This window comes from Zosterops lateralis, assembly GCF_965231275.1.
Source record: "Zosterops lateralis genome assembly, chromosome: 36".
Classification (NCBI taxonomy): Eukaryota; Metazoa; Chordata; class Aves; order Passeriformes; family Zosteropidae; genus Zosterops; species Zosterops lateralis.
This window is the reverse complement of record NC_139796.1, coordinates 1,487,889-1,513,394: the sequence shown is the minus strand read 5'-3', so window position 1 is coordinate 1,513,394 and position 25,506 is coordinate 1,487,889. Positions and strand designations below refer to the sequence as shown.

The window sequence follows — 25,506 nt, the reverse complement described above, 5'->3', positions numbered from 1 at the left end:
ATTGAAATTCATCCTGCCAGGACTCACTTCCACCAGCTCCTCCACATTTTATCCCACCAGGACCCAACTCTATCGAAGTTCATCCCACCAGGACCCAATTCCATAGAAATTCATCCTGCCAGGACCCAACTCCATAGAAATTCACCCTGCCAGGACCCAACTCCATTAAAATTCATCCCACCAGGACCCACCTCCACCGAAGTCCGTCCCGCCAGGTGTCCCCATCGGGTGTCCCCGTGTCCCCATGGAGGTGTGGCGCCAGTGTGCCCACTGGCTGGTGGCCGCGCGTGTCCTGCCGGCGGGTCACCGGGCCAGCAGCCCCGGGGGACAGGTGTGGGACCTGGCGCAGGCGCTGCGGGACGGGGTCCTGCTGTGCCACCTGCTCAACGCCCTCCTGCCCCGTGCCGTCCCCTCCCGCGACATCTGTCCCCGGCCACAGATGTCACAGGTGAGAGCCCGGGGGGACACAGGGGAGGTTGGTACAGGGAGGGACATGGGAGGTGTGACAGTGACAGTGACAGGGGTGGGTGGGGATGAGGGTGGTGGCCATGATGGGAACAATCGGGATGATGATGGGGACATTGTTGGTGGCAATGGGGACGATGACAATGGTGGCAATGACAGTGACAATGGTGTGTGGGGATGACGGTGGTGGCAGTGGTGGGGACAATGGGGATGATGATGGTGACAATGACAGTGACAGGGGTGGATGGGGATGGCGGTGGTGGCCATGATGGAGACAATGGGGATTGTGATGGGACATTTATGGTGGCAATGACAGTGACAATGATGGGGGCAGATGAGGGTGGTGGCAATGATGGGGACAAGGAGAATGGTGATGGGAACATTGATGGTGACAATGACAGTGACAATGGTGGGTGTGGATGAGGGTGGTGGCCATGGTGGGGACAATGGGATGATGACCATGGGTGACAATGATGACACTTATGGGGACAGTGGTGGGTGTGGATGAGGGGGGTGGCCATGGTGGGGACAATGGGGATGATGATGGTGACAATGACAGTGACAGGGGTGGGTGTGGATGAGGGGGGTGGCCATGATGGGGACAACGAGGATGGTGATGGGAACATTGATGGTGACGGAGACAGTGACACTGGTGTGTGCAGATGAGGGTGGTGGCCATGATGGGGACAATGGAATGATGACAACGGGTGACAGTGATGACATTGATGGGGACAATGATGGGTGTGGATGAGGGTGGTGGCCATGGTGGGGACAATGGGAATTGTGAGGGGACATTGATGGGGACAATGATGGGTGGGGATGAGAGTGGTGGCCATGATGGGGACAATGGGATGATGATGGGGACATTGTTGGTGGCAATGGGGATGATGACAATGGTGGCAATGACAGTGACAGGGGTGGGTGGGGATGACGGTGGTGGCAGTGGTGGGGACAATGGGGATTGTGATGGGACATTTATGGTGGCAATGACAGTGACAATGGTGGGTGTGGATGAGGGGAGTGGCCATGATGGGGACAGTGGGGATGGTGATGGGAATATTGATGGTGACAATGACAGTGACAATGGTGGGTGGGGATGACGGTGGTGGCCATGGTGGGGACAATGGGATGATGTCAATGGGTGACAATGATGACATTGATGGGGACAATGATGGGTACGGATGAGAGTGGTGGCCATGACGAGGACAATGAGGATGGTAATGGTGACAATGACAGTGACAATGGTCCGTGGGGATGACGGTCGTGGCCATGGTGGGGACAATGGGGATTGTGAGGGGACATTGATGGTGACAGTGGTGGGTGTGGATGAGGGTGGTGGCCATGATGGGAACAATAAGGATGGTGATGGGACATTGATGGTGACAATGACAGTGACAATGGTGAGTGGGCATGGCCATGATGGGGACAATGGGATGATGACAATGGGTGACAATGATGACATTGATGGGGACAATGATGGTTGCAGATGAGGGTGGTGGCAATGATGGGGACAAAGAGAATGGTAATGGGAACATTGATGGTGACAATGACAGTGACAGTGGTGGGTGGGAATGACGGTGGTGGCCATGATGGGGACAATGGGATGATGACAATGGGTGACAGTGATGACATTGATGGGGACAATGATGGGTGTGGATGAGGGTGGTGGCCATGCTGGGGACAATGGGGATTGTGAGGGGACATTGATGGTGACAATGGTGGAAGGGGATGAGGGTGGTGGCCATGATGGGGACAATGGGATGATGACAATGGGTGACAATGATGACATCGATGGGGACAATGATGGGTGTGGGTGAGGGGGGTAGCCATGATGGGGACAATGGAGATGATGATGGGACATTGATGGTGACAATGACAGTGACAATGGTGGATAGGGATGAGGGCGCTGGCCTTGATGGGGACAATGGGGATGGTGAGGGGACATTGGGGTTGTTGGTGATGGTGACATTGAGGGTGACAATGGTGTGATTGAGAGAGATAGGGCAATGATGACAGTGGGACAATGGGGATGATGATGATGGTGACATTGAGGCTGTTGGTGATGGTGGCAGCAATGGTGACAATGACAGGACTGGTGGGATTGAGGGTGACAAAGTGATGATGATGATGATGGGGCAATGAGGATGATGGTGACATTGATGGTGACAATTATAGGGTTGGTGTGAATGAGGGTGACAGGCCAAAGATGACAATGATGATGTGAATGAGGGTGACAGGGCAATGATGACAATGAGACAATGGGGGTGATGATGGTGACACTGAGGCTGTTGGCATTGATGGTGACAATGACAGGGCTGGTGGGATTGAGGGTAATGGGGCAATGATGACAATGGGATAATGGGGGTGATGATGGTGACATTGATGGTGACAATGACAGGGCTGGTGAGAATGAGGGCAGTGACAGTGTGGTGATGGTGACAATGACAGTGACGATGGTGGCATTGGTGCCAAGGAGGTGACAGGGACAGGGACAATGGTGTTGATGGTGGCCATCTTGGCAATGACAGTGCCACGGGGGTGACAGGGAAAATCATAATGTTGACAAGGGTGACAATGACGGTGACAGAGTTGGTGACAGAGATGGTGGTGGTGCCAGTGCCAACAGTGGTGACAATGGTGGTGATGTTGACAGGGGTGACAGTGACAATGCTGGCAATGGTGACAATCATGGTGGTGGTGATGGCGCCAAGTGGGTGACAAGGACAGGGACAACGTGGCATTGGCAGGGGGACAATGACAACAACAGTGCTGGTGACAGTGATGATGGCAGCAACATCCATGGGGTGGACAATGACAATGACAGTGTTGGTGACAGGGATGGTGACAGTGCCAGTGTCACCACTGGTGACAACGGCGGTCAATACTGTGGAGAGATGACAGCCCTGATTTTGAGGGTGACAATGACAGGGATGACAGGGGTGACATTGGGGGAGATGGCAGGTGACACTGGTGAGGATGACACCAGTGATGGTGACACTGGTGATGGTGACATTAGTGATGGTGACATGGTGATGGTGAGACTGGGGGGGATGGCAGGTGACACCAGTGATGGTGACACTGGTGACGGTGACACTGGTGATGGTGACACCGGTAACAGTGACAATGACACAGGGGTGACACTGGGTGGGGATGGCAGGTAACACTCGTGACAGTGACACCGATGACGGTGACACTGGTGACGGTGACACTGGGGGGGACGGCAGGTGACACTTGTGACAGTGACACCGGTGATGGTGACACTGGTAACGGTGACACTAGTCACGGTGACATGGTGACAGTAACACTGGTGACGGTGACATCAGTGACAATGACATTGATGATGGTGACACTGTGGAGTATGGTGGATTACACCAGTGACGGTGACATGGTGACGATGACACTGGTGACAGTGACACTGGTGACAGTGACACCAGTGACAGTGACATTAGTGACAGTAACACAGGTGATGGTAACACTGGGTGGGATGGCGGATGACACTGGTGACAGTGACACCAGTGACAGTGACACCGGTGATGGTGACACTGGTGATGGTGACACTGGTGACAGTGACACCAGTGATGGTGACAATGACACAGGGGTGACAATGGGCAGGGATGGCAGGTGACACCGGTGATGGTGACACCAGTGAAAGTGACACTGGTAAACGGTGACACCGGTGATGGTGACACCAGTGACGGTTACACTGGTGATAGTGACACCAATGATGGTGGTTATGGCGGGTGACACCAGTGATGGTGACACTGGTGACACTGACAGTGGGGATGGTGACACTGGTAGCAGTGACACTGGTGATGGTGACATGGTGACGATGACATCGGTGATGGTGACAGTGACACTGGGGAGTATGGCGGGTTTCACCAGTGATGGTGACTACGGTGACAGTGACACAGTGATGGTGACACTGGTGACAGTGACACTGGGGGGGATGGCGGGTGACACTGGTGACAGTGACACCGGTGACGGTGACACTGGTGATGGTGACACTGGTGACAGTGACAATGGGGGGGCTGGCAGGTGACACCAGTGACAGCGACACCAGTGACGGTGACATTGGTGATGGTGACATTGGTGACGGTGACACCGGTGATGGTGACACTAGTGACGGTGACACGATGACAGTGACATTGGTGGTGGTGACACTAAAGGGGATGGCAGGTTACACCAGTGACAGTGACACTGGTGACAGTGACACCAGTGACACTGGTGACACTGGTGACACGGTGACAGTGACACTGGTGACAGTGACACTGATGACAATGACACTGGTGACGGTGACACTGGTGATGGTGACACCGGGGGGGATTGCGGGTGACACCAGTGATGGTTACACTGGTGATGGTGACACTGGTAACTGTGACAATGACACAGGGGTGACACTGGGTGGGGATTATGGGTGACACTGTGACGGTGACACTGGTAATGGTGACACTGGTGACACTGGTGACACGGTGACGGTGCCACCGCAGTTCCTGTGCCTGAGGAACATCCGCACCTTCCTGACCGCCTGCGCTGACAAATTCGGGCTCCCCAAGCACCGGCTCTTCGGCGCCTTCGACCTCTTCGACGTCCAGGACTTCGGCAAGGTGTGGTCAAGGGTCCAGCTGTCCTGGGGGGGTCAGGGTCACACCTCACTGTGTGTCACACCCCCGATGTCACCTGTGTGTCCCCAGGTGATCGAGACGCTCTCAACGCTCTCCTGGACCCCGATTGCACAGAGCAAAGGATTCACGTGAGTGGACGGGACAGAGGTGTCCGGCCCCTGAGGGTCCAGGTGTCCAGTCCCATCTCTGAGTGACCAGTCCCTGAGGGTCCAGGTGTCCAGTCCCCTCTCTGGGTGACCACAGTGTCCAGTCTCTGAGGGTCTAGGTGTCCAGTCCTCTCTCTGAGTGACCACAGTGTTCGGTCCCTGATGGGAGCAGGGACCAAGTGTCCAGTTCAGGTGTCCAGTCCCCTCAATGAGTGATCCATGTCTGGTCCTTGATGGTCCAGGTGTCCAGTCCCTGAGGGTCCAGGTGTCCAGTCCCTGAGGGTCCCAAATGTCCATTCCTGAGACTCCCAGGTGTCCAGTCCCTGGTGTCCAGTCCCTGATGTCCAGCCCCCAGGATGTCCAGATGTCCAGTCTCTGAAGGTCCCAAATGTCCATTCCCACATGTCCAGTCCCTAAGGACCCAAATGTCCAGTCCCTGAGGGTCTCAGATGTCCATCCCTGAGATTCTCAAATGTCCACTCCCTGAGGGTCCTGAATGTCTGGTCCCTGGTGTCCAGTCCCTGGTGTCCATCCCCAAGGGTCAGTGGTGTCCAGTCCCTAGTGTCCAGTCTCCAGTGTCCAGTCCCCAAGGGTCACTGGTGTCCAGTCTCCAGTGTCCAGTCCTTGAGGGTCACTGGTGTCCGGTCCCCTGTGTCCAGTCCCTGGTGTCCAGTCCCCAAGGGTCACTGGTGTCCACTCCCTGATGTCCACTCCCTGAGGTTCACTGCTGTTCAATCCTTGAGGGTCACTGATGTCCATCCCTGAGATTCTCAAGTGTCCACACCCTGAGGGTCCTGAATGTCCAGTCCCCTGTGTCCAGTTTCCAATGTCCAGTCCCTTGAGGGTCAGTGACGTCCAGTCCCCTGGGGCCAGTCCCTGGTGTCCAGTCCCCAAGGGTCACTGGTGTCTAGTCCCTGGTGTCCAGTCTCCAGTGTCCAGTCCTTGAGGGTCACTGGTGTCCGGTCCCTGGTGTGCAGCCCCCAGTATCTGGTCCCCAAAGGTCACTGCTGTTGAGTTCCCAGTGTCCAGTCCTGAGGGTCACTGATGTCCAGTCCCCAGTGTCCAGTCTCCAGTGTCCAGTCCCCAGTGTCTAGTCTCCAGTGTCCAGTCCTTGAGGGTCACTGCTGTCCAGTCCCCAAGGGTCACTGCTGTCCAGTCCCCGAGGGTGACTGCTGTCCAGTCCCTGAGGGTGACTGATGTCCAGTCCCCGGTGTCCAGTCCCCAGTGTCCATTCCCGATGGTCACTGGTGTCCATTCCCGATGGTCACTGGTGTCTGGCCATGTCCCTCAGGCCATTCCCGTCTGGGGACAGTGTTGGGGACGAGGACGTTTACAGCGGCCTGTCCGACCTCATCGAGTGAGTGGGGAAACTGGGGATACTGGGGGGGACTGGGAGGGATGGGGGATACTGGGGGTTGTGGGGGATACTGGGAGATACTGGGAGGGAAATGGGGGATACTGGGAGATACTGGGGAGGAAACTGGGGATACTGGGGGGGAAACTGGGGGGACTGGGAGAGACAGGGAGGGATACTGGGAGATACTGGGAGGGAAATGGGGGATACTGGGAGATACTGGGGAGGAAACTGGGGATACTGGGGGGGAAACTGGGGATACTGGGCAGGAAACTGGGGATACTGGGGGGGTACTGGGGGGACTGGGAGAGACAGGGAGGGATACTGGGAGATACTGGGAGGGAAATGGGGGATACTGGGAGATACTGGGGAGGAAACTGGGGATACTGGGCAGGAAACTGGGGATACTGGGGGGGTTCTGGGGGATACTGGGGGGGTACTGGGGGAACTGGGGGGGATACTGGGAGATACTGGGGGGATAGTGGGGAGTACTGGGGGGGATACTGGGAGATACTGGGGGGATACTGGGGGGATACTGGGGGATACTGGGGAGGATATTGGGAGATACTGGGGGGGAAACTGGGGATACTGGGACGGACTAGGGATACTGGGAGGGATACTGGGAGATACTGGGGAGGAAACTGGGGATACTGGGAGGGACTGGGAGGGACTGGAGGATACTGGGGGGATATGGGGGGGATACTGGGGGGTACTGGGAGGGAAACTGGGGGGGAAACCGGAAGATACTGGGAGGGACTGGGGGATACTGGGAGATACTGGGAGGATGCTGGGAATACTGGGAGGGACTGGGAGGGGGATACTGGGAATACTGGGAGGGACTGGGGGATACTGGGGGGGAACTGGGGGGGCTTGGGGACATTTGGGGTGTCATTGGGGGGTTTGGGGGACAATAAGGGACATTTGGGGACACTGGGGAATTTGGGGGTCATTAATGGGGTATAGGGGGATACTGGGGGGATACTGGGGGCACTGGGAGAGCTTGGGGACATTTGTGGGGGTCATTGAGGGGGGTTGGGGACAATAAGGAACATTTGCAGACAGTGGGGGGGTTTTGGGGACAATAATGGGGGTGCAGTGGGGTACCAGAGATATTTGGGGACATTATGGACCCACAGAGGATTTGGGGACAACCAGGGACATTGGGGGGACATTTGGGGACAATAAGGGACATTGGGCGACACTGGGGGGCATTAATGGGGGTATGGGGGGTACATTTGCAGACATTTGGGGACATTATGGACCCCCAGGGGTTTTGGGTACAACCAGGGACATTTGGGGACATTGCGGGACACAAATGGGGTGCAGGGGGTACATTTGGGGACATTTAGGGACATTATGGACCCACAGAGGTTTTGGGGACAACCAGGGACATTTGGGGACATTGGGGGGACATCTGGGGACATCAATGGGGTACGGAAGGGTACCAGGGATATTTGGGGACATTGTGGAGGCCCAGAGGATTTGGGGACAATCAGGGGCATTTGGGGACATTGGGGGCACATTGGGGGCAATAAGGGATATTTGGGGACATTTGGGGACAATCAGGGATTTGGGGACATTGGGGGACATTAATGGGGGTACAGGGGGTACATTTGGGGACATTATGGACCCACGGAGGATTTGGGGACAATAAGGGACATTTGGGGACATTGGGAACCATTGGGGGACATTAATGGGGGTATATTTGGGGGACATTTGGGGACGTTATGGACCCACAGAGGATTTGGGGACAATGAGGGGGCTTTGGGGTGTCCCGGGGGTGTCCCGGGGTGTCCCCAGCTGTCCCCCCCGCAGTGACACGGCCGAGGAGGACGATGACCTCTACGACTGTGTGGAGGCCGAGGGGGACGACGGCGACGACATCTACGAGGACCTGATGAGGGTCGAGACCCCCCCGGCCCCGGTGGGTGTGACCCCCCAAAAAACACCTGGGACCCCCAAAAAATACCCTGACCCTCCCAAAAATACCTGGGACCCACCAAAAAATACCTGGGACCCACCAAAACATGCCTGGGAGTCCCCAAAAATATCTGGGACACACCAAAAAATACCTGGGACCCCAAAAAATACCCTGACCCTCCCCAAAAATACCTGGGACCACCCAAAAAAATACCTGGAACCCAAAAAAGTACCTGGGACCCTCCTAAAAATACCTGGGGCCTTCCCAAAAATATCTGGGAGTCCCCAAAAATACCCTGACTCTCCCAAAAATACCTGGGACCCGCCAAAACATACCTGGGAGTCCCCAAAAATATCTGGGACACACCAAAAATACCCTGACCCTCCCCAAAAAATACCTGTGACCCACCAAAAAATACCTGAAACACCCCAAAAGTACCTGGGGAGTCCCCAAAAAACACCTGGGAATTCTCAAAAACATCTGGGACCCGGAAAAAAAATACCTAGGAGTTCACAAAAATACCTGGGAGTCCCAAAAAACACTTGTGACCCTCCCAAAAATACCTAGGACCCACCAAAACCATCTGGGAACCCCCAAAAATACCTGAAATACCCCAAAAAACATCCAGGATCTCCCCAAAATCACCTGGGACATCCCAAAACCACCTGGGGAGCACCCTCCAGACACACCTGTGTCACCTTTACACACCTGTGTCCCCCTCTGGGACACCTGTGTCACCTCCAGACGCACTTGTGTCACCTCCAGACACACCTGTGTCACCTTTACACACCTGTGTCCCCCTCTGGGACACCTGTGTCACCTCCAGACACACCTGTGTCTCCCTCTGGACACCTGTCCCTCCCCTGCACACCTGTGTCCCCTCCCTGAACATTTGTATCACCCTCCCAAACACCTGTGTCACCTCCAGACATGCCTCTGTCCCCTCTGCACACCTGTGTCACCCTCTGGGACACCTTTGTCCCCTCCTGGACGCCTGTGTCCCCTCTCTGGGATACCTGTGTCCCCTCCAGACACGCCTGTGTCCACTCTGGGACACTTTGGCCCCTCCTGGACACCTGTGTCCCCTCTGGGATACCTGTGTCACCTCCTGGACACCTGTGTCCCCTCTGCACACACCTGTGTCCCCTCCTGGACACCTGTGTCCCCTCTGCACACACCTGTGTCACCTCCTGGACACCTGTGTCCCCTCCAGACATGTCTCTGTCCCCTCCAGACACACCTGTGTCCCCTCTGCACACCTGTGTCCCCTCCCTGAACATTTGTGCCACCCTCCCAAACACCTGTGTCCCCTCCTGGACACCTGTGTCCCCTTTGCACACCTGTGTCACCTCTGCACACACCTGTGTCACCTCCTGGACACCTGTGTCACTTCCAGACACACCTGTGTCCCCCCGGGCACCGCGGTGACTGTCCCCATGTCCCCGTGTCCCCACAGAAGGGCGGCGTGGACCGGCGGCTGTGCTGCCTGCAGGAGCTGAGACAGACCGAGGAGAGGTACACCGAGACCCTGGAGGCCATCTGCCAGGTGGGGACACTGCGGGGACACTGGGGACATTGGGGACATTGGGGACACAGGGATCCTGGAGGCCATCTGCCAGGTGGGGACATGGGGACATGAGGACATGGGGACACTGGGGACACTGGGGACACTGGGGTACACCGAGACCCTGGAGGCCATCTGCCAGGTGGGGACATGGGGACATGGGGACATTGGGGACATTGGGGACACTGGGGACACTGGGGTACACCGAGACCCTGGAGGCCATCTGCCAGGTGGGGACATGGGGACATGGGGACATTGGGGACATTGGGGACATTGGGGACACTGGGGACATTGGGGACATTGGGGACATTGGGGACATTGGGGACAGCGGGGACATTGGGTACACCGAGACCCTGGAGGCCATCTGCCAGGTGGGGACACTCTGGGGACATTGGGGACATTGGGGACAGTGGGGACATTGGGGACAGTGGGGACAGTGAGGGCATTGGGGTCATTGGGGACATTGGGGACACTGGGGACATTGGAGACCCTGGAGTCCCTCTGCCAACTGGGGGACATTGGAGCCACAGGGGACACTGGGGACAGAGGTGGCCGCACGCGGCCTCCCAGTGCTCCCAGTGCTCCCAGTAAGGCGCGGTGTCCCCCGGTGTCCCCCGGTGTCCCCTGGTGTCCCCAGCACTTCCTGCGGCCACTGCGGCACTTCCTGAGCCCGCGGGACATGGAGAGCGTCTTCATCAACGTGGAGGTGACAGGATGGGGACAGGGACAGGGGACACTGACAAGACACTGACCAGTAACGTGGAGGTGACAGGGACGGGGACAGGGGACACTGACCAGTGACACCAGTGACACCAGTGACACCAGTTACATTGACCAGTAACACTGACCAGTAACATGGAGGTGACAGTGACATGGGGACATGGGGACACTGACCAGTGACACTTCCCAGTTACACCAGTGACACCAGTAACACCAGTAATATCAGTGACACCAGTAACGTGGGGGTGACAGGGACACGGGACAGGGGACAGGGGACAGGGGGACACGGGGACACTGACCAGTGACACCAGTGACACCAGTTACAATGACCAGTGACACCGGTGACATCAGTGACACCAGTGACACCGACCAGTGACACCAGTGACACCAGTAACGTGGAGGTGACACTGACACAGGGACAGGGACACTGACCAGTGACACCAGTAACCCTGCACGCTTCTCCCAGTACTCTGCCCAGTTAACCCAAATTAACCCCCCCAGTGCTCCCAGTGCTCCCAGTCCCCCTCCCAGTGCTCCCAGTAACCCCTCCCAGTGCTCCCAGTGCCCCTAGTCCCCCTCCCAGTGCCCCCAGTGCCCCGTCCCAGCCCTCCCAGCCCCCCCAGTCCCCCATCCCAGTGCTCCCAGTGCTCCCAGTAACCCCCTCCAGCCCTCCCAGTGCCCTCCCAGTGCCCCCAGTCGCCTCTCCCAGTGCTCCCAGTCCCCCCTAGTCCCCCGTCCCAGTGCTCCCAGTGCCATCCCAGTCCCCCCAGTCCCCCCTCCCAGTGCTCCCAGTGCCCCCAGTGCCATCCCAGTCCCCCCAGTCCCCCCTCCCAGCCTTCCCAGTCCCCCCAGTCCTCCATCCCAGTGCTCCCAGTGCCCCCAGTCCCCCGTCCCAGTCCCCCCAGTCCCCTCAGTCCCCTCTCCCAGTGCTCCCAGTGCCCCCAGTCCCCCATCCCAGCCCCCCCAACCCCCTCAGTCCCCTCTCCCAGTGCTCCCAGTCCTCCCAGTGCCCCCAGTCCCCCGTCCCAGTCCCCCCAGTCCCCCATCCCAGTGCTCCCAGTGCCCCCAGTCCCCCATCCCAGCCCCCCCAACCCCCTCAGTCCCCTCTCCCAGTGCTCCCAGTCCTCCCAGTGCCCCCAGTCCCCCGTCCCAGTCCCCCCAGTCCCCCATCCCAGTGCTCCCAGTGACCCCAGTCCGCAGGAGCTGCTGGAGCTGCACCGCCGTTTCCTGGGGGAGCTGCGGGGGGCGCTGGGGGGGGGCGGGGCGGGCCGGGCGCTGCCCCCCCTGTTCCTGCAGTACAAGGAGAGGTACGGGGGGTCTGGGAGGTCCTGGGGGAGATCTGGGGGGTCCTGGGGGGATTTGAGGGGGTGTTTGGGGGTTCTGGGGGGATTTTGGGGGTCCTGGGGGGGATTTGGGGGGATTTTGGGGGGTCCTGGAGGGGATTTGGGGGAGTGTTTGGGGGGTTTGGGGGGCTCCCGGGGGGTTCCTAGGGGGCATTTGGGGGGATTTGGGGGGCACTGGAAGGGATTTGGATGGATTTGGGGGGGTGTTTGGGGGGTTTTGGGGGGGGATTTGGATGGATTTGGGGGGGTGTTTGGGGGGTGCTGGGGGGAATTTGGGGGTGTTTTGGGGGATTTAGGTGGATTTGGGTGGATTTTGGGTGAATTTTTATGGATTTTGGATGGATTTGGGGGGATTTAGGTGGATTTAGGGTGGATTTTGTGGATTTGGGGTGGATTTCAATGGATTTTGGCTGGATTGTTTGTTGCGTTTGTGTTGGATTTTTTGTTGGATTTTTTTGTTGGATTTTTGATGGATTTTTTTGTTAAAATTTCGTGTGGATTTTTGATGGATTTTGGGTGGATTTCGGGTGTGTTCGGACTGGAATTCGGGAGGATTTGGGGCCAAATTTGGGGGCAATTTCTGTGAATTCTGTTGGATTTGGGGCAAATTTGGGCAGATTTTGAGTGGATTTTTGGGTGAATTTTGTTGATTTTTGGTGAATTTTGTTGATTTTTGGTGTATTTTGGGTGAATTTGGGCAGATTTTGGGTCTCCCTGGCAGGTTCCTGCTCCATGGCCGTTCCTGCAGCCGGGTGGATTTTGGGGTGGATTTGGATTGATTTTGTGTGGATTTTTTGATGGAGTTTTTTGGATTTTTGATGGATTTTGACGGATTTTTGATGGATTTCAGTGGATTTTGGGCAGATTTTGGGTGAATTTGGGCAGATTTTGGGTGTCCACCCCAAGTTCCTCCTCTACAGCCAGTACTGCCATAGATGTTGGGTGGATTCCTGTGACTTTTGATGGATTTCAATGAATTACTGAAGGATTTTAATGGATTTGGGTGGATTTCTGTGAGTTTTGGGTCTCCCTGGCAGGTTCCTGCTCTATGCCACTGCTTCCGTAGATGCTGGGTGGATTTCTGTGGATTTTGCGTGGATTTAAATGAATTTTTGAAGGATTTCAATGGATTTTAGTGGATTTTTGATGAATTTTGGTGTATTTTGGGTGAATTTGGGCAGATTTTGGGTCTCCACAGCAGGTTCTTGCCGTATGGCCGTTCCTGAAGCCAGGTGGATTTTGGGCAGATTTTGGGTGGATTTCGATGGATTTTTGATGGATTTCAGTGGATTTTGATGGATTTTTGATGGATTTCAATGGATTTGGGCAGATTTGGATGGATTTGGGGTGGATTTTGAGTGGATTTCGATGGATTTTTGACAGATTTCAGTGGATTTTGGGTGGATTTGGGGCAGATTTGGGGTGAATTTGTGTGAATTTGGGTGTATTTTGTGTCTGTGGCAGGTTCCTGCTCTACGGCCATTACGGCAGCCAGGTGGATTTTGGGCAGATTTTGGGTGGATTTTGATGGATTTTCGATGAATTCCAGTGGATTTTGTTGGATTTGGGTGGATTTCAGTGGATTTTGGGAAGATTTTGGGTGAATTCGGGTGGATTTTGTGTCTCCCTGGCAGGTTCCTGCTCTTTGGCTGGTACTGCAGCCAGGTGGCTTTGGGCTGGATTTTGAGTTGATTTAAATGGATTTTTTGACGGATTTCAGTGGATTTTGGGCAGATTTTGGGTGAATTTGTGTGAATTTGGGTGTATTTTGTGTCTGTGGAAGGTTCCTGCTCTATGGCCGGTACTGCAGCTGGGTGGATTTTGGGCAGATTTTGGGTGGATTTCAATGGATTTTTGATGGATTTTGATGGATTTTTGATGGATTTTTGATGGATTTCAGTGGATTTGGGGTGAATTTGGGTGGATTTTGTGTCCCTGGCAGGTTCCTGCTCTACGGCCGGTACTGCAGCCAGGTGGAGGCGGCCGCGCGGCGCCTGGACCAGCTCTCCACCTGCACCGACCTGCGCATGAAGCTCCAGGTGAGCCCAAAACACCCCGAAACACCCCCAAAACACCCCCAAAACATCCAAAACCACCCCCAAACCACCCCAAAATAGCCCAAACACCCCAAAACAACCCAAAACCACCCCAAAAACCCCAAAATATTTCAAAACGACCCAAAAACCCCAAAACACCCCAAAAGATTCCAAAGACACCCCAAAAACACCCCCAAAACACCCCAAAACACCCCAAACACCCTAAAACAACCAAAACAACCCATAACACACCAAAACACCGCAAAACACCTAAAAAACTGACTCCAAACTGACCCAAACTGACCCGAATGACCCCAAACCGTCCCCAAACTGACCCCAAATGATCCCTGATAACCCCAAAATACCCCAAATGACCCCAAAGTGACCCCAAATTACCACAAACCGACCACAGCTGTCCCCAAAATAACCCAAAACTGACCCCAAATGTCCCAAACTGTCCCCAGACTGACCCAAACTGACCCAAATTGACCTAAACTGACCCCAAACTGACCCGAATGACCCCAAACCATCCCCAAACTGACCCCAAATGACCCCAAATGATCTCAGATAACCCCAAATTACCCCAGAGTGACCCCAACTGACCCCAAACCGACCCCAATGTCCCTGGTGACCCCAAAATGATCCAAATGACCCCAAATAACCCCGAATTACCCTAAATGACCCAATGTCCCCAACTGACCCCAAAGTGACCCCAAACACCCCAAATGACTCCAAGCTGTTCTGAAACGGACCCCAAATTACCCAAATCCCATTGACCCCAAACTGTCCCCAGACTGACCCAAACTGATCCAAATTGACCTAAACTGACCCCAAACTGACCCGAATGACCCCAAACCGTCCCCAAACTGACCCCAAATGACCCCAAAGTGACCCCAAATTACCCCAAACTGACCCCAGCTGTCCCAAAATGACCCAAAACTGACCCCAAATGTCCCCAAATGTCCCCAGCTGACCCAAACTGACCCCAAATGTCCCTGGTGACCCCAAACTGACCCCAAATGTCCCTGATGACCCCAACTGACCCCAAATTGACTCCAAACTGTCCTCAAATGACCCCAGACTGATCCCAAATGACCCCAAATGACCCACAATGTCCCCAAACTGACCCCAGTGACCCAAACTGACCCAAATTGACCTAAACGGACCCCAAACCGCCCCAAATGACCCCAAACCGACCCCAAACTGACCCCAAATGATCCCAGATAACCCCAAATGACCCCAAACCAACCCCAGCTGCCCCAAAATGACCCAAAACTGACCCCAAATGTCCCCAACTGACCCCAAACCGACCCCAGCTGTCCCTGGTGACCCCAAACTGACCCCAAATGTCCCTGGTGACCCCAAACTGACCCCAAACTGTCCCCAATTGCCCCAAACTGACCCCAATGTCCCTGGTGACCCCAAATTGACCCAAACTGACCTCAAATGTCCCCAGGTGACCCAAAATTACCCCAACTGACCCAAATTTCCATGGTGACCCTAAATTGACCCCAAATTGACCCCAAACCGTCCCCAAACTGACCCCAAATGACCCCAAATGATCTCAGATAACCCCAAATTACCCCAGAGTGACCCCAACTGACCCCAAACCGACCCCAATGTCCCTGGTGACCCCAAAATGATCCAAATGACCCCAAATAACCCCGAATTACCCTAAATGACCCAATGTCCCCAACTGACCCCAAAGTGACCCCAAACACCCCAAATGACTCCAAGCTGTTCTGAAACGGACCCCAAATTACCCAAATCCCATTGACCCCAAACTGTCCCCAGACTGACCCAAACTGACCCAAATTGACCTAAACTGACCCCAAACTGACCCGAATGACCCCAAACCGTCCCCAAACTGACCCCAAATGACCCCAAAGTGACTCCAAATTACCCCAAACTGACCCCAGCTGTCCCAAAATGACCCAAAACTGACCCCAAATGTCCCCAACTGACCCTAAACTGACCCCAAATGTCCCCAAATGTCCCAGACTGACCCCGATGTCCCCGGTGACCCCAAAATGACCCCAACTGACCCCAAATGTCCCCAAACTGACCCCAAATTGACCCCAAATGTCCCCACTGTCCCCAGGTGACCCAAAATTACCCCAACTGACCCAAATTTCCATGGTGACCCTAAATTGACCCCAAATGACCCCAAACTGACCTGAATGACCCCAAATTGGCCCCAAACTGACCCCAAATGACCCAAAACTGACCCCAAATGTCCCAAACTGACCCCAAACCGACCCCAATGTCCCTGGTGAACCCAAACTGTCCCCAGACTGACCCAAACTGACCCCAGACTGACCCAAACTGACCCCAAACTGACCCCAAACTGACCCCAAACTGACCCCAAATGACCCCAAATGATCCCAGATAACCCCAAATTACCCCAGAGTGACCCCAACTGACCCCAAACCGACCCCAATGTCCCTGGTGACCCCAAAATGATCCCAAATGACCCCAAATAACCCCGAATTACCCTAAATGACCCAATGTCCCCAACTGACCCCAAAGTGACCCCAAACACCCCAAATGACTCCAAGCTGTTCTGAAACGGACCCCAAATTACCCAAATCCCATTGACCCCAAACTGTCCCCAGACTGACCCAAACTGACCCAAATTGACCTAAACTGACCCCAAACTGACCTGAATGATCCCAAACCGTCCCCAAACTGACCCCAAATAACCCCAAAGTGACTCCAAATTACCCCAAACCGACCCCAGCTGTCCCAAAATGACCCAAAACTGACCCCAAATGTCCCCAACTGACCCTAAACTGACCCCAAATGTCCCCAAATGTCCCAGACTGACCCCGATGTCCCCGGTGACCCCAAACTGACCCCAACTGACCCCAAATGTCCCCAAACTGACCCCAAATTGACCCCAAATGTCCCCACCGTCCCCAGGTGACCCAAAATTTCCCGAACTGACCCAAATTTCCATGGTGACCCTAAATTGACCCCAAATGACCCCAAATGACCCCAAATGACCCCAACTGACCCCAACTGACCCCAAACCGACCCCAGCTGTCCCTGGTGACCCCAAACTGACCCAAATGTCCCTGGTGACCCCAAACTGACCCCAAATTGACCCCAAATGACCCCAAACTGTCCCCGCTGTCCCCAGGAGTGCTCCCAGAGGGCCAACAACGGGCGCTTCTCCCTGCGGGACCTGCTGATGGTGCCCATGCAGAGGGTGCTGAAATACCACCTGCTGCTCCAGGTGACACCTGGGACACACCTGGGGCATGGGGACACACCTGGGGCATGGGGACACACCTGGGGACACACCTGAGACACACCTGGGACACACCTGGGACACCTGGGACACACCTGGGGCATGGGGACACACCTGGGGACACACCTGGGACACACCTGGGGCATGGGGAAACACCTGGGGACACACTTGGGACACACCTGGGGACACACCTAGGGACACCTGTGATACACCTGGGGACACACCTGGAGAGGAGGGACACACCTGGGGACAGCTGAGACAGCTGGGGACAAACGTGGGACATAGGGACACACCTGGGGACACACCTGGGGACACACCTGGAGACAGCTGGGATGGGTGGGACAACTGGGGACACACCCAGAGCACACCTGGGGGCAGCTGGGGACGCACCTGGGCATGCCTGGGGACACCTGAGGACACACCTGGGGACACCTGAGGGATACCGGAGGACACACCTGGGGACACTTGTGATACACCTGGGGACACACCTGGGACATGGGGACACACCTGAGACGGCTGGGGACACCTGGGGACACCTGGGATGCACCTGGGAACACACCTGGGACACACCTGGGACACACCTGAGACACACCTGGGACACACCTGGGACACACCTGGGAACACACCTGGGACACACCTGGGGACACACCTGGGACACACCTGAGACACACCTGGGGCACACCTGGGGACACACCTGAGACACACCTGGGGCACACCTGGGACACACCTGGGGACACACCTGAGACACACCTGGGGCACACCTGGGGGCACACCTGGGACACACCTGAGACACACCTGAGACACACCTGGGGACACCCCGGGACACACCTGGGGACATGGGGACACACCTATAACACACCTGTGACACACCTGTGACTCACCTGAGCACACCTGACCTCTGGCCCCAGGAGCTGGTGAAGCTGACCCCGGACGCGGCCGAGCGGGAGCGGCTGAGGGGGGCCCTGGACGCCATGAGGGTGGGGCTGGGGGGATTGGGGGGTCCTGGGGGGGAATTGGGGGTCCTGAAGGGGGATTTGGGGGTCCTGGGGGGGTGTTTGGGTGGGATTTGGGGGTTCTGGGGGGGATTTAGGTGGATTTGGGGGTGGGATTGGGGGGGATTTGGGGGTCCTGAGGGGGATTTGGGGGTCCTGGGGAGGATTTGGGGGTCCTGGGGGGGGAATTGGGGGTCCTGAAGGGGGATTTGGGGGTCCTGGAGGGTTTGAGTGTGGATTTGGGGGCCTGGGGAGGATTTAGGGGAATTTGGGAGAGATTTTGGAGGTCCTGGGGGAGTCCTGGGGGCTTGAGGGTGGATTTAGGGGTTCTGGGGGGCCCAGGGGGATTTGGAGGGGATTTGGGGGGAATCTAGGGGGTCCTGAGGGGATTTGGGGTGGGTTTGGGGGGTTCTGGGGAGGTCCTGAAGGATTTGGGGGGGATTTGGGGAGCCCTGGGAGGTTTAGGGGGGGAATTGGGGGTCCTGGGGGGTGTTTTGGGGGGATTTGGGGGACGGGATTGGGAGGGGGGCATTTGGGGGGTCCTGGGGAGTGATTTTGTGGGTGTATTTGGAGGTCCTGAGGGTCCTGGGGGGAATTGGGGTTCCTGGGGGGATCCTGAGGGATTTGGGGGGGATTGGGGGGGATCCTAGGGGGACTTGGAGGGGGGGGCGGTCCAGAGGGGTTATGGGGGGATTTGGGGGTCTTGGAGGGGATTTGGGGGGGGACTTGGGGGTCCTGGATGAATTGGGGGGGACTTGGGGGTCCTGAGGGGATTTGTGGGGGGGGATTTAGGGGGGATTTGAGGGGATTTGGGGTTCGGGGGTCTCTGACCGGAGCCCCCCCCCCAATCCCCCCAGGACCTGGCGCAGTGTGTGAACGAGGTCAAACGGGACAACGAGACCCTGAAGCAGCTCACGAGCATCCAGCTCTGCCTGCACAACATGGTGGGCACCCCAAATCCCCCCGGGACCCCAAATCCCCCCTGGGACCCCCAAATTCTGCCCTGGGACCTTCAAATCCCCCCTGGGACCCCCAAATTCCCCCCGGAACCCCCAAATCCCCCCTGGGACCCCCAAATCCCCCCTGGGACCCCCAAATTCTGCCCCAGGACCCCCAAATCCCCCCTGGGACCCCCAAATTCCGCCCCGGGACCTTCAAATCCCCCCTGGGACCCCCAAATTCCCCCCGAGACCCCCAAATCCCCCCTGGGACCCCCAAATTCTGCCCCAGGACCCCCAAAATCCCTCCTAGGACCCCCAAATTCCACCCTGGGACCCCCAAATCCCCGCCTGGGATCCCAAATAACCCTGGGACCCCCAAATCCCCTCCTGGGACCCCCAAATTCCCCTGGGACCCCAAATCCCCTCCTGGGACCCCCAAATTCCGCCCCAGGACCCCCCAATTCTCCCTGGGACCCCCAAATCCCCCCTGGGACCCCCAAATTCCCCCTGGGACCCCCAAATTCCACCGCAGGATGCCCAAATTCCCCCTGGGACCCCAAATCCCCCCGGGACCCCCAAATCCCCCCTGGGACCCCCAAATTCCCCCTGGGACCCCCAAATTCTGCCCCAGGACCCCCAAATCCCCCCTGGGACCCCCAAATTCCCCCTGGGACCTCCAAATTCCCCAAATCCCCCCCCGGAACCCCAAATAACCCTGGGATCCCCAAATTCCCCCTGGGACCCCCAAATCCTGTCCTGGGACCCCAAATATCCCTCTGGGATGTCCAAAGCCCCCTTGGGACCCCCAAATTCTGCCCCAGGACCCCAAATCCCCTCCTGGGACCCCCAAATCACCCAAATTCCCCCTCTGGGACCCCAAATAACCCTGGGATCCCAAATCCCCTCCTGGGACCCCCAAATTCTGCCCCAGGACCCCCAAATCCTTCCCAAGATCCTCAAATTCCTCCTGGGACCCCAAATTCCCCCCGGGATCCCCAAATAACCCTGGGACCCCTAAATTCCACCCCGAGACCCCCAAATCCTTCCCAAGATCCTCAAATTCCGCCCCCCCCCCCCCCCCCCCAGACCCCCAGATTCCCCCCCCCTGGAACGCCAAATAACCCTGGGATCCCCAAATTCCCCCTGGGACCCCCAAATCCTGTCCTGGGACCCCAAATTCCCCTCTGGGATGTCCAAAGCCCCCTTGGGACCCCCAAATAACCCTGAGACACCCAAATCCCCCCCAGGACCCCAAATCCCCTCCACCCCAGACCCCCAGATTCCACCCTGGCACCCTCAAATTCCTCCCAAGATTCTCAAATTCCCTCCCAGAGACCCCCAAACCCCCCACACGATGCCCAAAGCCCCTGCGGGACCCCTAAATCCCCCTCCCCGAGACCCCAAATCCCCTCCTGGGACCCCCAAATTCCCCAAATCCCATTCCTGTGTCCCCTGTCCCGTGTTCCATTCCCAATGTCCCATTCCGGTATCTCAATGTCCCAATGCCCCATTTCTGTGTCCCATTCCCGTGTCCCGTGTCCCATGTCCCCTGTCCCATTCCTGATGTCCCGTGTCCCATGTCCCATTCCTGTGTCCCATTCCCATGTCCCATGTCCTGATGTCCCCATGTCCCCATGTCCCAATCCCAATGTCCCATTTCCACATCCCATTCCCGTGTCCCATTCCTGATGTCCCGATGTCCCATGTGTCCCCTGTCCCCTGTCCCCTGTCCCATGTCCCATTCCTGATGTCCCCTGTCACCTGTCCCCTGTCCCGTGTCCCATTCCTGATGTCCCCTGTCCCCTGTCCCATTCCCAATCCCATGTCCCCTGTCCCCTGTCCCCTGTCCCCTGTCCCCTGTCCCAATCCCAATGTCCCAATGTCCCCTGTCCCGTGTCCCATTCCTGATGTCCCCGTGTCCCATGTCCCAATCCCAATGTCCCATTTCCATGTCCCATTCCCATATCCCATTCCTGATGTCCCAATGTCTCAATCCCATGTCCCCTGTCCCCTGTCCTGTGTCCCATGTCCCCTGTCCCATTCCTGATGTCCCATGTCCCATGTCCCATTCCCAATGTCCCCTGTTCCCTGTCCTGTTCCTGATGTCCCCTGTCCCCTGTCCCATGTCCCATTCCTGATGTCCCATGTCCTATGTCCCCTGTCCCCTGTATCCTGTCCCGTGTCCCATTCCCGATGTCCCATTCCTGACATCTCCTGTCCCCTGTCCCTGTCCCTGTCCCAGCCTCAGTCCCTGGCACAGTTTGGGCGCCCCAAGATCGATGGGGAGCTGAAGGTCTCCAGCACCGAGAGACGCTCCAAGGTGGACAGGTGGGCTGGGGACACCTGGGGACACCTGGGGACATCTGAGGGACACCTGGGGACAACCATGGAGACACCACAGAGACATGGAGACATTTCAGGAACACCTTGGGGACACATCAGGGACATCTTGGGGACACCTCAGGGACATGGGGACATCCACTGGGGACACCTCAGGGACATGGGGACATCCATGGGGACACCATGGGACACCCGATGGTGGGCGGTGGCCTCAGGGACATGGTGTCACCACCGTCCCTGTCCCCAGGTACGGGTTCCTGCTGGACAAGGCCCTGATCATCTGCAAGCGCCGCGGGGACTCCTACGAGACCAAGGACGTGGTGGACCTGCAGAGCCACCAGCTGAGGGACGGGGGCCTCGGGCCCCGCGACGGCAAGAAGGTGCCGGGGACACCCTGGGGACACCCTGGGGACACCCTGGGGGCACCCTGGGGACATCAGTGTCCACGTCCCTCCAGTCCCAGTGTCCTCTTCCCAAAGGACAGAGGTGGACGCAAGTGTCCAGTCTTGGAGATCCCAGGGTCTTGATGGACACCTGTGTCCAGTTCCAAGTGTCCCCAAGTGTCCAGATCATGGCGGTCACCAGGTCCTCTTCCCAAAGGACAAGTGTCCAGTCTTGGGGATCCCAGGACTCAGGTGGACACAAGTGTCCAGTTCCAAGTGTCCCCAAGTGTCCAGATCCTGGTGGTCCCCAGATCCTCTTCCCAGTGACCTCAGAGGTCCAGGTCTGGTGGATCCCAGGATCCTGGTCACTGGTGGTCCCAATGTCCAGGTCCCTCGTGGTCCCAAATGTCCAGATCTGGACATTTGGGTGGACCCCAACACCCTGGGGGGTCCCCAGATCTTGATCCCTGGTGGACACAGATGTCCAGGTCAGGTGAATCCCAGGATCCTCTTCCTTGGTGGATTGTCAGATTCTGTTCCCTGATGGATCCTGGGATCCTGGTCCCTAGTGGACCCCAAAATCCTGGTCCTTGGAGAACCCCAAAACCTCATTCCCTGGTGGATCCCCACAATCTGGTTCCTGGTGGACCCCAAACCCCTGTTCCCTGGTGGATCCCAGATCCTGATCCTTGGAGAACCCCAAAACCTCATTCCCTGGTGGATCCCCACAATCTGGTTCCTGGTGGACCCCAAAACCCCTGTTCCCTGGTGAATTCCCAGATCCCGATCCTTGGAGAACCCCAAAACCCCATTCCCTGGTCGATCCCAGATCCTAGTCCCTGGTGGACCCCAAAATCCTGTCCCCTGGTGGATCTCAGGATCCCGGTCCCTGGTGGACCCTAAACCCTATTCCCTGGTGGATCCCAGATCCTGACCCCCGGTGGTCCCAAATGTCCAGATGTGGTGAATCCCAGATCCTGGTCCCTGGAGAACCCCAAGACCCCATTTCCTGGTGGATCTCCACAACCCGGTCCCTGGTGGACCCCAAACCCCTGTTCCCTGGTGGATCCCAGATCCTGCTCCCTGGAGTACCCCAAAATCCTGGTCCCTGGTGGATTCCAAACCCCATTCCCTGGTGGATCCCAGATCCTGGAGAACCCCAAAGCCCCATTCCCCAGTGAATCCCCACAACCTGGTCCCTGGTGGAGAACCCTGATGTCCACATCCTCAGTGGACACCCCACCACCCAGTGCCCCTGGGGTTGGGGATGTGACCCCAACATCCCCAGTGACCCCATGTGACCCCACCCCATTTGGGGGCGTGGCTGACCCCTCCCCACGCCCCCCCAGTGGTCCCACACCTTCGTGCTGCTGGACGCGGCCGGGCTGCAGGACTACGAGCTCTTCTTCAAGACGCGCGAGCTGAAGAAGAAGTGGCTGGAGCAGTTCGAGATGGCCCTGTAGGTGGCCCTGTCCCCACCCAGGAGGTCACACCTGCCCCACCGGGTGGTCCCAGGGGTCCTGGTTTGTCCCCACCTCACCCAGGTCCCCCCCGTGTCCGGCAGGTCCAACATCTTCCCCGAGGACGCCCTGGCTGATGGACACGACTTCCAGATGTTCTCCTTCGAGGAGACCACGTCCTGCAAGGCCTGCCAGATGTTGCTGAGGTAGGACCCCAAAATTATGTCCCCCACAGTCCTGGGGAGGCCACAGGGGATGCTGGGAGAGGGGTCTGGGGGGCTCTGGGAGAGAGGGTGAGGTCTGGGTGGGTCACTCCCTTGGGGGTGGTGAGGTCAAGGGGGTCAAGCCTGGGGGGGGTCAAGGTGGAGGTTGGTGATGGAGGGGGTGGGTGGGATCATGGGAAGGTCAAGGTCAAGTTGGGTCACACCTTGGAGGGCGGTCAAGGGCTGGGAGGGGCCAAGGAGCTCCTTGGGGTCAAGCTCTGAGTGGTCCCAAGGTGGGTCAAGGTTGGGTGGAGGCCAAGGTGGGTCAAAGTGGGTCAATGGTTGAGTAGAAAGCAAGGTGGGTCAAGGCCAAGGTGGATCAAGGCCAAGGTGGGTCAAGGGTTGGTTGGAGGTCAAGGCCAAAGTGGGTCAAGGTCAAAGTGGGTCAAGGTTGGGTGGAGGCCAAGGGGTCAAGGTTGGTCAATGGTTGAGTAGAAAACAAGGTGGATCAAGACCAAGGTGGGTCAAGGGTTGGTTGGAGGTCAAGGCCAAAGTGGGTCAAGGTCAAAGTGGGTCAAGAGTTGGTTGGAGGTCAAGGCCAAAGTGAGTCAAGGCCAAGGGGTCAAGGTTGGGTGGAGGCCAAGGGGTCAAGGTTGGTCAATGGTTGAGTAGAAAACAAGGTGAGTCAAGCCCGAGGTGGGTCAAGGTTGGATGGAAGCCAAAAGGTCAAGGTTGGGTAAAGGCCAAGGTGGGCCAAGCCTTGGGTGGGCCAAAGCCAAGGTGAGACCCTCCTGGTTGGGTTGATCCTGGTGGGACGCAAGACCCAGGTGCGTCAAGGGCTGTGCTGGCCAACCTGGGCGGGTCATGGACTGGTCACTCCTGGACGGGCTCAGGTCAGTCATGGACTGGTCAGTCCTGGGTGAGCTCAGGTCAGTCATGGACTGGTCAGTCCTGGACAGGCTCAGGTCAGTCATGGGCTGGTCAGTCCTGGCTGGGCTCAGGTCACTCCTGGACAGGCTCAGGTCAGTCATGGACTGGTCAGTCCTGGGTGGGCTCAGGTCAGTCATGGACTGGTCAGTTCTGGGTGGGCTCAGGTCAGTCATGGATTGGTCAGTCCTGGATGGGCTCAGGTCAGTCATGGATTGGTCAGTCCTGGGTGGGCTCAGGTCAATCATGGACTGGTCAGTCCTGGGTGGACTCAGGTCAGTCATGGACTGGTCAGTCCTGGGTGGGCTCAGGTCAGTCATGGACTGGTCAGTCCTGGGTGGACTCAGGTCAGTCATGGACTGGTCAGTCCTGGGTGGACTCAGGTCAGTCATGGACTGGTCAGTCCTGGGTGGGCTCAGGTCAGTCATGGACTGGTCAGTCCTGGGTGGGCTCAGGTCAATCATGGATTGGTCAGTCCTGGACAGGCTCAGGTCAGCCATGGACTGGTCAGTCCTGGGTGGGCTCAGGTGGGTGTGGGACATGGCTGCTGGTGTCCCCTGTGACCATGACCCCATGTCCCCCCCGTGTCCCCCCGTGTCCCCAGGGGCACCTTCTACCAGGGCTATCGCTGCAGCCGCTGCCGGGCCCCCGCCCACAAGGAGTGCCTGGGGCGCATGGGAACCTGCGGGAAGGCTGGAACTGGTGAGGGGCATGATGGGATTGGGGAGGGGATCAGGGAGGAAGGAAACAGTGGATTAGAGCAGGAGGGTAATGGGGGAGGGTGGGGAATTGTGGGATACAAGATGGCTGACACAACACAGAACATTGTGGAATGC

General features: G+C 57.3%; 1 protein-coding gene across 1 annotated transcript in view; it reads left to right on the top strand.

The window, feature by feature from the left end:
• Positions 1–244: 244 nt before the first annotated feature.
• The window catches only part of VAV1 (vav guanine nucleotide exchange factor 1), a gene marked incomplete at its 5' end in the record, with an annotated part of 41,862 nt that continues 16,600 nt past the window's right edge, over positions 245–25,506 (top strand). Inside the window, 17 exons of the mRNA XM_083881850.1 lie at positions 245–448; positions 4,953–5,069; positions 5,157–5,215; positions 6,525–6,590; positions 8,403–8,511; positions 9,965–10,054; positions 10,710–10,778; positions 11,993–12,099; positions 14,078–14,174; positions 17,314–17,409; positions 18,333–18,401; positions 19,274–19,360; positions 21,600–21,685; positions 21,945–22,077; positions 23,430–23,539; positions 23,645–23,746; positions 25,275–25,389. Of these exons, the coding sequence (XP_083737976.1) occupies positions 245–448; positions 4,953–5,069; positions 5,157–5,215; positions 6,525–6,590; positions 8,403–8,511; positions 9,965–10,054; positions 10,710–10,778; positions 11,993–12,099; positions 14,078–14,174; positions 17,314–17,409; positions 18,333–18,401; positions 19,274–19,360; positions 21,600–21,685; positions 21,945–22,077; positions 23,430–23,539; positions 23,645–23,746; positions 25,275–25,389 (1,716 nt within the window). The remainder of the gene's footprint in view (positions 449–4,952; positions 5,070–5,156; positions 5,216–6,524; positions 6,591–8,402; positions 8,512–9,964; positions 10,055–10,709; positions 10,779–11,992; positions 12,100–14,077; positions 14,175–17,313; positions 17,410–18,332; positions 18,402–19,273; positions 19,361–21,599; positions 21,686–21,944; positions 22,078–23,429; positions 23,540–23,644; positions 23,747–25,274; positions 25,390–25,506) is intronic.